The following is a 15,545-nucleotide window of genomic DNA, read 5'->3' on the forward strand; positions in this document are numbered from 1 at the left end:
TTTTTATACGATTGACTAAGTTGATTCTAACACACAAGAACTTACGAAGTGGATCCATGAAATTAATTGATCAGCTATGTTGATTTCACTAAGTTATGATAACACACAATATTTTACTTTTATATATGAAAAAAAATCGAAACGACCATTTTATCTCGTAAACTAATTTACGGCGACGTGTTACATAAATGATTTTTTCGAATAAGAAGAAGTTTCAAGCCCAACATATCATCAGAAATAGATGTCTGAAACATTTTGAGTCTCGAATGGCGATTTTCGAACCTGGTAATATACGCTGCCATTGCTTCTGAAGGCCATCTCACACAAGAATCAAAATCAAGAAATGCGGAAAAACAATCAGCTTTTAATTCTTTATAAGTAATGTCAAGTTTTTTCAATAATTCTCTGATTCCATTCTCACTACGAAGAACTGATTCTTCAATTTCTAATGCTGATTCTCTTGCTTTATCTTGCAAACTCAGAGCGACTACAATGGCTTGATTTGACTTTGGAACATTCGTCGCGATCGACCATAGCTTTATTGCCTTTTTCCAATTAGCATACGATTTTTCATTCTCAATTAAAGGCGGTAGATGATCCACCATGTTCTGTTTATGTTTGGTTTTACCACTGAAATTTATAATTTACAGTTATGCGGCGTTTCTGCTTGTATAATAAAGTAACAGTACCGTACTGCATTAAGCATAAAGTTTTTCCTTTAATTCAGGACATGAAATCAAATGAGATAAAATACGCATACGTCACACCTGATTAAACGAGAGTAAAACTCAAACGTTAATAGTTAACTATTACCTGCAATTAAATACAACAGGTTCTAAAGCAGCAGCACTGAAGTATACGGCATAATTTTAAATACCCGCCGAGGTTGATATTGCATTTATTCAAATATTTACCGATATTTCCTAATACCACAATTCAGAGTTGTCTAAAATGCTGCAGAGTAGAACGTTCATGGTTTATATACCGATCGAAATATAAAATCCATCGCTGGCTTTCTACGGCTTATGATTTGATTTCAACTACGAAAATTATGTTCCTTCTTTTGTTTAGTAATTAGTTAGTCGATAAACCCAGACACTAGAAACACGACGACATTGCCCATAAATGTCTTGAAATCGTAATACTTTATGTATGGGGATTATATATTTTCATACAAATAATTGAACATATTTCAACTATTATCTATTATGCGTGGTTCCCACGATTTTTAGGCTGCCTTTCAATTATCGTATCATCAGACGACACACAGATGAATTGTTGTATTGTCAGAAGAGAAAACAAAACACAGAATAATTGAATAACAATCGACGAAGTTGAATATAACACACAGGATGTTACGAAGTTGATTGATAACAACACACAAGAACAATCGACGAAATTTTTTATACGATTGACTAAGTTGATTCTAACACACAAGAACTTACGAAGTGGATCCATGAAATTAATTGATCAGCTATGTTGATTTCACTAAGTTATGATAACACACAATATTTTACTTTTATATATAAAAAATAATCCAAACGACCATTTTATCTCGTAAACTAATTTACGGCGACGTGTTACATAAATGATTTTTTCGAATAAGAATAAGTTTCGGTACTTACCAGGTTAGGGTTAGGCCATAATTTTATTCCAATTTTCCTTACTTTATTTCGATTACGAGTTCGGGGACTGTCTGTGTTAGCCAAGTGAATATAGGCGAACAAAATTAGTCACTTCCATATTGGTACACACACTTCTGGAGAGTCGGAGTTGGACATAATGGGGTTGTGGAAATAATGATCGTGTCTATAGGTTCTAAAATTTAACAAGAAAAAACATTAAAAATTGTAAAATGACAGGAAACACAAGTGAAAATTAAACCTATGAATATATAGTGAAATTCTAAAATATGTGACGAAGTGATGGAAAGGAAATGGAAAAAAAGTAAGAGTTTAGAGTGTGGGTTAGAAACGAATATGCGTTTTGTTATTTTATTTTTAGCAATTGACGGCTAAATCTCATATTTCAATCCACAATACTTTGTCACATTACCTCATTACTCATGTTATCGCTTGTTGCTATGAAATAGCGCTTCATGAATTCTCTTGTTGCCATATGTTGTGTATTTTGGGGATTTGAAAAGTAAAAATAGCGCTTTGTCGGGTATAAAATTAGTTTTGAATAGTTTTGAGGAGCTTATTTATGGACCGTGCTTTTAACGATACTATAAATATTTAAAAGTGGGATTCATTTGAATAATCTTTTTAAAAATTTTCAGTGGTATTGAAGTTTATCTTTATCCTTTAATACATGATTTGCCACACGTTTCACACGTATTCTAGAATGACGAGTTTCCTAAACAATTCATAACTGAATTAGCATATGTACTCATATCATTAAAATTAAAACGTTTTTGTTTGGGATAAAAGAATAGCGAAATAAAGAACCATATTCTACATTGTGCCTGCCTCCAGTCCTCCACAATTCAATTAAATGCAATTTACTCCTCAAATCTTGTAATTACATTAAAACAGATTAAGCATTTCACAAAATTTCCAATTATTTTTCATTTCAGTATTTTTTGCATAAAAACATCTCTAGAAATGCTATAAAATGTCAAAACTTAGATAAAGTGGCGATGGGGCCATGAGGCCTCATTTCTTCCACTATCATTGAAATGTTCGATCTAGTTGACCAACTACATTGATTATCAGAAAAATTACGTAAAAATTGATGTGAACTTGTAATCACACATTAATAAATGTGAAAGTAATGAAATGAATGAATGAAATGAAAGAACTTGTAATCACACATTAATAAATGTGAAAGTAAATGCACTAGGTATGAAAACACTGCCATGAGAGAATATTTGATAGCACTAGAAAACATTAGTTAACAAAGAGGTTCGTTATGTTGAAGTTTTTTCACTTCTTCAATTTTGTCCATGTAGGCACTACACATATCTCCAATTTTGAATCTAAGTGCAAATTGCTCCGGTGTAGGGTTCGGCCCATCTATAAAATGATTAGAAATATTTTGCACACAAATATTCCTTTTAATTGTACTATATAAGATATTATTATTTGGAATCCCAATTGTTTTCATGGTATTAATTTCCTATCTTATGATACATCTACTAGAATATTGTTTTTTGAGATAAAGATTTGATTAAAGCAGAGTTCAGGTCAGTTTGAATTTCAGTCAACTATCAGTTTACTACATTAATTTAACAATAAAGGCAAGGTTTTCACGGACCCATTCAAATAAACTCAATAATACCAGAGAAAATGCAAATATGTTATAACAAACTGGGATGATGGATGGAATTATTAAAATATCGAACAGAAGGCATAATATTTCAGTACCTGTATAATCCAAAGTGAAATATGAACAAGTTTTTGAAGATCCCAAATGATACTTTGGGTCTGTTTTTTCATTGATTACATGATTGGCACAAACTTTTAAAACCTTGAAAAAACAAACAAAATCAAACGCATTAGTTCATAAAAAATCGACTAAACAACGTTCCCATTTAACAATCATTTCTATCACCTGCTCTCTTCTCATAACCACACGATACATATTAAGTATATCATTGAATAGAATTTTAATGTCACCAACTCCTCTCTCTTTCCATTGATTTGTATCTTTATCGTACTGAAATAGTATACATCTTTCTTTGAACAAAATCTGGCATACAATAAAAAATGTTATGAAATTCACAATAATACAATATCACTCGATATCAGATTAAAAGAGAAAGTTGTATATCACGACTCAGGAATGACACCAATGTATGTTACTTCAATGAATACAACTCAAAAATGGATTTGAATACATAATGTGACAATTTATTTCTAATTAGGCTATGTTCAACAAAAAATAGGCGCAAATGACAAACAAAAATAAATTTGTTAAAACTGAAGGGTTTATTACGTTAAATATGTGTTTAGACTAAACGTCCGGTGGTAATTGCTCAATATCGATTCATCAAGAACTAACCTTGTCGGACATAACAAATATGAATACATTCAAAACTCATTTCTGCAATTGCAACTAAACAATTGGAACAACTAAATGATACTATAAAACAATTGTACATTACTTTTATCATAGAAATATAGCACTTTCAAAATCTTATAAATTAAATTTAACTTCAAACTATAATAAAACATAAAAAAATAGTTTTAGCAAACCTCTCCTCCTTCTTCACCAGTTTTCTTCTCAACCAAAAGTGGAAGTTTATCCAATACGGGTTTGAATTGTGTGTCAGATGCAAAAGAACTTGGATCATGATCATCATTTTCATCTCTTTTTTGCTACTGAAACATTACTTGCCCTGCGCCAGGAAACTGAAACTATGAAATAAACTGTAGTTTAATATGCTTACTATTTTAGTAAAGTTATTTAGACATTAAACATGTATTTGTATTTCAAATTTCATTTTTCATGTATTTCATTTTCGCCGTGCTTATAATATACAGTACTCAGTCAATGCAATTGCATAGTATTAACAAAATATTACAATGCTATATTACAATATTACAGTAGTGGTTGCGCAAGACTAACTCCCAATCCTTCAATGCATTTGCGCTAGTGGATCTGCATGCATATGGGCAAGGATGCTGTAGCAGGAATAAAAATGCTATACTATCCATTTCAAGAGTTGGGAGTTAGTCTCGTACAACCTCTACTGATAGTTATAATAACCTTTTTGCGTGACTTCTGTTGAGCCTAGTAAAATGCCCCTAGCTTGATAATATCTGGCTTCATTTCAGTCAAAAACAGTTTTGAGGCTCCTCGTCTGACACTGTCGAGGGAACCTCTCTTGCTAAGTAAAAGTGCGATCTCTGCACTAAATACACGCTCTACCAAGAATGAAGTGGCAAGAGCAATAGAAAAAAACTTTTAACCCGATGATATACGCGAGGATATTTCAATTTGATTCTGTTCCCAAAAAGATAGAACACTGAAAGACTGAAGATGGGTTTGAAAGTATAAACTCAATGGTAGTGGTGTATGTTCGCTTTTGGAAGTTCAGGGTTATCTGGAAAATGGAAACGGAATGAATGAAAAAAATCATTCATTCAAAAAATTTCTGTTTGCGTATGATTTTCTCAGAAGTTTCGCAAAATTTCCAACCACCATGAGAAATTGATATAGGTGACCAGCGGTGGCTCCAGCATGACGAGGCGACACCCCATACATTAATACAAACGCTTGCTTTCCTGAGAGAGAAGTCAGCAATGACACCCAGACTCAAACGAGTGGTGAACTCAAGGATGCAATTGCAGAAATAAAATAGAGATCTTTGCCGTTTGCCAATTTATGTAATATTTATGTAGCTTTATTATTCAATGATTCAAGAAATGAAAATGAACCAGGTAAGAGAGATGGTCCTATCCTATCAATTGTTTATTTATTGTTTGGTTGCAAGTATTCTGAGAATTTAATTTCAAACAAATTTTCTTTATCGCCGTATAAACGCCACGATTGATTGTTCTTTTGTCATTGTTGTAAACTGCTTGTCTGAGAAGTCTGATTTTGGTCAGGCGTAACGTTATAGAAATAAATTTGTGTTAGTGTGCAATAGTACTCTTGAATTGCATAGAAAATAAAAATAGTTGCTAAAATGATCGACATAGCAAGACAAATATTTTTCAAACTTGTATGGAATACAATGTGATAAATATATATATATATATATATGTATATATCGACAGAGTAAAGTATTTTTTTTCACTGCTCATTTCCATTGTATATATATGAACTATAGCGAGAGTGTTAGCAGATACATTAACGATTGTCTTAATTCATTGATTTATCAATATTCATAAACGAGTTCCCGGAAGATCCGAAAGCTTGCTTCTAATTAATTACCGACCCTCCATTAGCGTTGCTCTGAACGTCTTCATATGGTATGACGCAAGAATGTCCTCCTGACAAATTCATTCCAATTTCTGTTGATATTTTAGTGCGTGTGCTGGTTTTCACAAAGATCATTCCCAGTGATTTTCCTTCCAGCTTGCGGAATCTATTCGAATGCAGTAGGATAAAACAAACAATTGATCTTAACCTAAAATGATCATTAACATCAACTTATCGGCGCAATGATCATTAGAAGGATATTTAAATTTGATGGTACGTCTCCATCATTACACCATAGCTTACAAACTGATTTAAAACAATTTCCTCAACTATTTTGAAGCGTAACTTATGAATTAACAGACAAATTGTATCATTAATGGCGATTTATTGCACTTTGAATAAATTTAGCGTATACCAAATTGAATAGATTTATAAAAACCATGCATAAATTGTGGCCCCGCTATTTATAACATTTATAAAGGCGATGTCGATGCTTAAGTGTACTTATGAAAGTTTTCCTGGATCACGTAACAGCTGGTCGGTTATTGCTTCCTTCATCATCTAGATTCTAGAACTATATGCTACAATGAAATCGACCTAGAGCATAGGTTCTCAAAGTGCTCCGTACGGGGCCCCAGGGCTCCGCGAGAGGAACCCAGGGGCTCCGCGAGCTATTCGATTACTTTTCAAAATACTGACTAATTTTGTAACTGTTTAAAGAAGCAATAACAGCTTTGATAAAATCTGACAACAATATGGCCTCGAAATATGGCAAAGAGGCTGAATTAAAAAATGACATTATTTATAAGCAGGAGCGCAGCCAGGATTCTTAAGAGGGAGGTGGTTCAAAATTGGAATCGGAAATTACCGCGCAACATTCTTCGCGATTAAAAAAAACGTATAACAAGATTTCTGTTGTGTGAAATATTCAATCCATGACCAATGCGAGCATTTAACGTGTCTCGTCGTTAAAATGTAATTGTGCTCATCGGTACTCACGTTTAATTCAAGATTACTATTAGGATTACTAAAATGGAAGAATATTATTCTGAAATAACATAAAATATGTGATATACTGCCAACTATCAATAAATTGGAGTCGTATTTTTGCGATATTGGAATTCGTCAAACTTGATTTGTTCTTTCGCACTTGAAATTATTTTTAAGCAAGATATCGCCCTTTAAAAAAACACAATGCCTGGGCAAAATACGAACAATTGAAATTTATTTTATTGCATTCAGCTCCGTCGGTAGTTTCAGAATGAAAAAAGGTACATCGCGGATCGCGCGCACAATTGATTGCGTGCGGCTCCGTCGGTAGTTTCAAAAAGGGAAAAAAAGGTAGGCCTACATCGCGCGCACAATTGACTTGTGTTTCGATTTCGCAGTGAAAACCTAACATAACACCAAATTCTGTGATTTGCAATGTCTATAAAAGCGTTTTCAATCCTAGGTGAGTCTGCTGAAACCAAACGTGTGATCTTCCATTTTAAGTTTTAGTTTTAATATTTCAGAATGCCGCTTTTTAATCAAGAAATTTGAGTTGCAGATTTATCTCTTTATTAATTATTATTTTTAGCATTTCGTCGCCGATGACTATAATATGGTAACATGTTTTTCACATTGAACTCATAATTCCCCACGAGAACACAAAAGCCATTAACGTCGTCATTGTGTAACAATGCATGTATATGCAGAGGGAAATTTGAATCAGGGAGAATAAACACCGGCGTGAAGATGTTTAAAGGTTCAAAAACACGCCATGCTGAGGAAAAATCGGCGATTGTAACAAAATGCAATCGCGCACATTATTAGCGGCCTTTTAAGTCTTCCAAACATGTCAAAAGGGAAAAGATTCGACCATGTTTGTCAAGTGTCAAATTTACAGCTTTAGTATATATAATTTATGTTTGAAATTTAGATTTTTTTATGACTTTTATTAACCCTTTCAAAAAAGGTTCAGCATTTAAATTGAGTAAAGTACTTTTAACTTGCTCAGGAATATTAATCCGAAAGTAACAATTTTAACATTTATTTTGGGGCTCCGTGAATAATAGTTAACCTTTTCAAGGGCTCCGCAACACCAAAAGTTTGAGAACCCCTGACCTAGAGTATGATCGAGAGGGATTCAAAAAAGCTTCATTCAAAGAGTTCATCATATATATATGACTGAGCTGTCTTATCATCTTTTCGATTCCCAGGATAAACACAGAAACCCTACCCTATTCCTACCCTTCTCAATCTTCCACGACAAAGGAAGACATTGGGAAAGATTTGTAATACCTTTAGTTCAGTTGCTTCATCCTTAACTTTAGGTCAGCAGCACTGCTCAATAAATGAAGAAGATCTTCTCTAGTATAGTCTGCTAGTGAAAGCAAACTTCTTCCTCTCATCGAGATGTCCTGCTGTCGACATATCTGAGCATGATTTGTAGATGCTACACTGTGGGCATGAAAAGGTAAACAATAAACTAACTCTGTTTTTTATTTGTAAAAAAAAGTAGTTTGGGTTGATTTAAATATGTATTTCCTACCTTTTTGGTGATGTAGATTGTTTTCGAATATGAGTAACACATCTGAGTGTATTACATCGAGGCAGTGTTCGATGAATCCACATTCTATGTAGTATGTTTTTACCAAGTTTCTCATATATATGAATATCATTTCTGTACTTTATCCAATTGCGTAAGGAATGAGAAAGTTATATTTGTATATATATATATATATATATATATATATATATATATATATATATATATATACTAATATAGACAGTATTTATACATTTTATAAGCCGATAATAAAGGACGTAACCATTCAACGGTAGGTGCATCGTGTGCATTCACTTTTCTCACACCTTTCTCTTCAAACTAGTCGTTTACTTCTTCCGTTAACACTCACATATTTTGCTATCTCATATCCGGGCCTACGTTGCCAAAGCTACAAGATTGTTTAGCGTATTTTAAGTATGGTGAAGAAATAATGAACTACTGGGCAGTTCACCGCATTGACGTAAATTACTTAAAATGTAGGTATCAATTACAAATGAATTAAAAGTTAGTCATTCGTGGTAAATGCCTAAAATTGTAGCTTTCAACAGAAATGACAATTCATATTCAAACAATGTTTACTCATTCTAATATTGAGCTTATATAAATTTCGTTACGAATTTAAATGACAATTTCTGCCATATCTTTCCCGTTTCGGCATTAATGGATAACTATACCATACTCCAAGTTTGAAGCAAAATCGATAGCAAACCTGAGGGAAAACAGGTGCGACAACCAAACTAATTGCGACTTCCTGGCATACTGCTTTTAGGAAGCAATGTTTTTAAAAACATGTGCGGAGGCACTTTCTCAGTTATGAAGAGTTTTGAATCTTACACTAAATGTAGGTATAGAGAAAGACTTTGGCACGTTTTAGTGAGTTTTTTTTTTTGTGATTTTCGCATGTTTTAGCTTGATAAATGAGTCAAATGACAAATATTGATCACTTGCACACTAGAAGTGTTTGTTCTGTATTGCGCTGTTTATCTATTCTTGGCACTATTGTGGTCCCCGAAGAATGCAAAAATAATTTTGTGGCCCCGGAAGCGGACAACTTTGGACCACCCTGCTCTAGAAAATCTAATTAAAAGCTTGCTTCTAATTAATTACCGACCCTGCTTTATTGCTGCCCTGAACGTCTTCATAACGTTATAACGCAAGAATGTCCTCCTAACGAGTGCGTTCCAATTTCTGTTGATACTTTAGTGCGTGTGCTGTTTTTCTCAAAGATCATTCCAAGTGATTTTCCTTCCAGCTTGCGGAATCTATTCGAATGCAGTAGAATAAAACTAACAATTGATCATTTAAAAATCTACACATAAGAAAGAATAAAATAACAGTCTTCCTAGCACCGTTGCAATAATTTAGTACAAAAAACCTTGGTGAAGACATAAAATATAAATTTTGCAATAAAAGGCAGACCTTTATCACGCTTCAGTGATATATATATATATATACCATAAAAGTAGTGAGAGACGTAATTCACAGCGGACACTATGCCTTCAGAGAACCGCGACGTATTATGCATATATATACATGTTTCACGCACTGTTCAGTTCGTCATTTTAAGAGCTGGAAATATCTTGTGATAATATACTTATCGTGGCGTAGGCTATTTTGTGTGCTTTTGGAGGATTTCATTCAGGTGGGCAACTGGTTAACTATTGACCAGACTTCACAAATATATATAATTCACAAATATAATTGATGACGCCCTGTTATGTAGTATATATACATCTATTTGCTGCATTTCGGTCACATGGTATTTTTTGCTGCAGTTGGGCTACTCGTTTTCTGTGGCACTCACAGCGTTATTTTTAGCGGTTTTCAATAAAAAATGGTATGACAATTTCACGCAAGTAATACAGTTTGTTTTAAATATAGTGGAGTTGGTGCCCAATCGTCGTCGCCCAATTCCGAGGGACTACGTTATTTAGCCTATTTGCGGGAATGAGGAACATCATTGGATATGGTCGACACCGCGAGCTGGCTATTTAATCATAGTCCATCATTAAAAACGTTCACGCTTCTTCTAAATGCTTTGCTTGTAAGCCACTGCCCATCTGTTGAATATATTTGTAAAAATATAGTCTGCAAAACGCTCTGCCCGGAAACAGAGCTCCATGACCTGTAAACATTGAAATCACTCGAGTGTGACTAGATTGACGGGTACTCGCATCCGAGACCCAAAAACCCGATTTTGCAAAAAATAAACCTCTTCCTTTGGCCTGATCACTTTTGTGGGTTTTGTAGACATCGTGACAGACCTTCTTGCCAAGTTTGGCACGGATTAGTTCCCTGTAAAATGTTTGTTTGGTCCCGAAACCCCGAATATACTTTCGTATCAAGTTTCGTCGTGCGTAACGACATCTGACTCCGACTGCGCTTTCGAACTGAAGTGCTCTCGGTTGCCTAATCACAAATGAGTTTCTCGTGTAACAGACGATATTAGACCATGCACATGAAAATATGAGACTACTCATTTAATTATTTTTATACTCGTAATAGATGACACACATGGAAAAATAATAAATTGACAGTATACATACTGAAAAGTATTGTTCAGGAATTGTTCAGAACTAAAATCTAATCGTCTACAAAATTATATTTTGCGAAGTAATTGCAATTTCAAAAATAGAATAGACTATTTTATTGAGGTCAAAGTGTAACCTGAAAAGAGATCTAATAGCGATATTTTGAAAGTTGTTCATAGTGGAGTTTTCAATACCACATGACAAAATTTCCATAATTTCATAAATTGGATTATCTGTTAAATGACTTATTGCTGAAAGTTACGAAGTCGTGAATTAATCTTCAAACACATATAAATGAGCGAATTTTCAGTCAAACTTAATTTTTTTTTGCATTAGTCGATGTGAGAATTTTATAATTATATCTTAAGGGAGTGGTTTCAATTACCTATATGACCTCGGACCCCAAAATGGAAAATTTGTTCTAGTGCATTTGGATTAAAATTTTTAGTATATTCGGATATATTTCAACATAAGAAAGCTAAAAATGTTATCATCAATAAAATTCGAAAAAATTGGATTTTAAATTTATTTTTTAATCGTTTTTTTCAGCCATCACTTTTGATATATTTGATGAAAACCAATGATGTCAATACCAATCACTTGGTATTTCAGAGACGCATTAAATTCGCAAATAAATGGGGTTAGAAAACTAATTATCGCATATCGAAGTTACTATAGGGCTTCATCGATTATCTCAATTTTGTGCGTTCGATGTCGTTTTTTGTTTTATTCAAATGTATTTGTATATAATAAGTGCATTACACGTGCTTTACATCACTTTTAGGCAAAAGAACTAGAAAATATCGATTCATGATGTTGAGGGTCTTGAAATCGCCATAATTATTAAGTTGTTTTGCGATAATTTATTGTATTAACAATTGAAAGTATTTATATGAGCAAGTTAAAACTACACGTTGTATTTTGGTACCTCCCACCATTAAATCGAACCATCACCTGAATAATTACCCGTTCTTTGAAATAAAATATATTCTTTCAAATATAGTTACCATTTCCAGAAAACTTTTACCATTACCAGAAACTTTTCCTAATAAATGCAATATTTCGTGTTCTGATGACCGTAAGTTGCATAATTATATATTTAAAACGGGAAAACAGAGGGAATGGGGGTGGAAAACGAAATAACTCGGCATTGTCAGGAGCAATTCAGACTTTCCGTACATAGACGTGTCCTAATTCCTGCGTTGCCACAAGTCTCAGCAACAAATTGTACCCCATTTGTTTAATTAGGAATGCTGTCGCTAAAAGAATAACATGAGCTTTTAAATATGCCAGAGTTCCAGTTCGTTAGAAAAATTTCAAGAGCTAAGTAGATCTTTTTAATCTGAATTTCAATTTCAGGCAATATATATATCTGAGTGGGATGCGTCCAAATTAGTCCACAGTGTATAGGCCAAACCCTCCCACAGCCGGTAAGCCCATATGGGCTTTTCAACGCTATTAAGGCTAGCACATGGTAACCTACTGTTGCTATCGCTCTTAGCTGTTTATTGACGTAATGCCCTGGTATGAGAGAAGCGATAAAACCTTCCAGCCGTGACGCAAAGTGCGAATCGTATAAATAACGTGGATTTCAAAATTGCCTGTCAGACGTCTGAAAATGTCGACTCAGCTCAGACAGGAAATACTCCTTTATAACGACTTATTATTGTTTTAGCATGTATTTTCAGTCATACTAACTATCCCTGACCATCCCTGGCGCTGTGTTGTTTTGATAAATATGATTTTGACTGCTCCATAGTTGGCAGAGGTATGGAGATTTTTTGTATGTAAAAAAAACGTAAAATTAATGGTAATTTTAACGCGTAAATGTGCGTATGGGATTGTTTACGTCGTTCTACGCGCATTTCCGTCGAAAAAATTTAATTTTTTTGCATTGGGGGTGGTCTGTGCAGTAATAATAAGAGCTGTGACGTCATCAATATCGGTAATTTGACCTTGAACTTGACAATACTGTAAATACAATTGTGAATTTCAGAGTAATAACCATTTATGCTATAATAGTCGTTTTGGTATTGTTATGTTAGGAAAAACTTGACGAAAACGTTGAAGAAAAAATTAATTAATTAGGAATTAATTATTAACCCTCTACTGTACACAGAATATCTCAAAGTTCAATTTTTTTTTAGAAATTTTTGAAATTTTTTTGCAAAAATTTTTTTTCGATGAGTGTGTTTTAAAGATATATTGCTGAATAGAACTCTAGCAGACGATTTCAAAAAGCCATGAGTTAAGATTTAGGGCTTAATGGTTGACAAAAAAAATAAGTTTAAAAATACCCATAAAATGGTCAGGGATTTGAGCTGTCCGAAGGTTAACTGATTTGCTAGTCGGAAAATAGTTACGCCAGTTAATGTAATTAATATTATGTGTTTACAACAATGCGGAAAAATCCTAGTAAAAGTACACAGTAATCAAGAATAAATATCACGATGACCGCTATATATCACGCACCACACTTTTTCTAGTATTTCGTTGTCAGCGATTCAAAGTCCAGAAACGTTATGAAGGTATTTCGAACAATTTTTACAAAATGAATAAAAACAACCTATATTCATTTGCCAAAATGGGCATGGTTTTCAGAATCCAGTTTCATTTTTAAGATAAGGGAAAATCAATATGTAGATCAAAAATTGGTGCGCGTGTTTCGTGCCGAAATTTTACAGAATTTAAAAACCAATTGAAAGATGCATTATCAGAAACTTAGAAAAGAGGGGCGATATTACATATTAGAAAATAACCTGAGTATCTTTAAGAGAGAATGTAAGAGTAAATTTATTTCTCATTTACTTTTAGTTTCACACCAATCGCTTATTCACTTCCTCAAAAAGCATAAGGTACATGTATAGGTACATAAATTTTGAGTTTGAGAATTAGATACAGATGTTAAAAAAAGACATTCCTTGTCGATCACCAACATATTTTACCAGGCTCGCACCGATTTCGATTGTAGTTTTGTTGGCATACTCAGAATCAACACTCACTTAGAGGCCAGCTTACAATGCTATATCACTTATATTCGTGAATGGTAATAGATAAACTTTTATAGTGCACAAGAGGGGTTTGGCTGATAAATAACTTTCCAATCATACCAACGGTTTGTGGATATTTGGCCAATATGTATTTTTTTCGATATTTGCTGAACAACTTCTTTTTTCAGATCAACCATATGATTTTTTTTGCGATATTTACTAGTTTTATCCTCACCGACTTCTTCATTCTCCAAATACCATCTTTCCTTCCACATGTTTTTGAATGACTCCGAATTATCTTATATACTGTACAATGAAGCACATATTTCTTCAATCATTTATTGAACCGCTTTAACGTCTTTCATTTATTAAACCCTCAAAATGGAAGCAAAGCGCTTTGTTTCTTGTCTGTTTTCTTGTTAGCATCGTAATTCACCACATCTGCGATCAGGAAAACCACGCTAACGTTATTTGATCTAAAATGCATCTTCAGCAAAAAAATGATTTTGTTGATTTGGTTTGGGAAAATATAATAATGTACCGGTATGAATGTTTGGCGCTCCAGAAATATGTGAACCAAGATGGCGGACACCGGTACGTAGTATGTGTACCAGGTTAGGATTAGGCCATAATTGTATTCTAATTTTCCTTAGTTCTATTACAAGGTCGGGGAATACCCAAGTGAGTCCCGTAGTATTTGTTCCTGAAATTATGGCCTAACCCTAACGTTGTACACATACAATGTTCCGGTGTCCGCCATCTTGGTTCACATACTTCTGGAGTACTGAATGTTTCATATTCATTTATCGATATAGATAGGTACCAGTTTATGGGACGACGTCGCCGCTTTTTTGTTAGCTTTCAAGCAAAATATAAATAAAGTCGGCAATAGTCAAGCAAGTTGTTAAGAATATGGAATATGTTGCCAAATCAAAAATTGTTATCGTATGTAATATGTATTATTAGTTAATTTTCTGATTGAGCAATGCTAGAATGTACAGAATTGATTGGTGTGAAAAACTTAATCTTTAATGCTCAAAACAAAAACTAATCGGGTGTCTATGAAACTATTGAATATTTAACATTATGATAGTTGTTCAATAAATTATATTCACCTTCAAGTAACGAATTGAACTTTGGCAACTTCATTCACAAGTTGTGGCAAACAGTGATTCATATCCAGGAGTTCAAATAAAACTATTAATATGCAACTTACTAAATATTAGCTGGCAGAACAAAAAACATAATAAAGTTTTTATATATGGTCCATTGAATTGATATATCAGCAAAACCCTGAAAACTCTATAAACACTCCTAATAATATCACGAAAAGACTCTATTCTGTCACTCTGGAGAGGATTATTATGTTTGCTCCATATATTCTCATGGCTGCCATAATTAGATAGTGAGATACTTTGCACACTTGAAGTGATATCCCCACCAAGGCTGAAGTATTAATCGCAGTGCATGTTATGGATTTTCCTCAAAATCGCAATAATATATGTAAAGTTCGACTGGTTTCTATTATAGTAGCACAAGATACTATTTACCTCTGGAAATAGGAAATCTGATAACAATGATTAGCGTATTGCAAACCATGTC

The 15,545-nt window shown here is 33.6% G+C and overlaps 2 protein-coding genes across 4 annotated transcripts in view; both read right to left on the bottom strand.

Moving 5' to 3' along the window:
* The window catches only part of LOC144427380 (E3 SUMO-protein ligase RanBP2-like), a 189,085-nt gene that overhangs the window by 23,139 nt on the left and 150,401 nt on the right, over positions 1-15,545 (bottom strand). The gene's annotated exons all lie outside the window — the stretch shown is intronic.
* On the bottom strand, positions 3,458-5,955 carry LOC144427216 (uncharacterized). The gene is made up of 3 exons (XM_078116066.1): positions 5,884-5,955; positions 4,200-4,322; positions 3,458-3,693 (listed from the first exon to the last, which is right to left on the bottom strand). The coding sequence occupies exons 1-3, from the start codon at positions 5,953-5,955 to the stop codon at positions 3,505-3,507; spliced, it is 384 nt and encodes a 127-aa protein (XP_077972192.1). The 3' UTR covers positions 3,458-3,504.

The sequence above is a fragment of the Styela clava genome, chromosome 9 (genome assembly GCF_964204865.1).
Source record: "Styela clava chromosome 9, kaStyClav1.hap1.2, whole genome shotgun sequence".
In the NCBI taxonomy this organism is placed as follows: Eukaryota; Metazoa; Chordata; class Ascidiacea; order Stolidobranchia; family Styelidae; genus Styela; species Styela clava.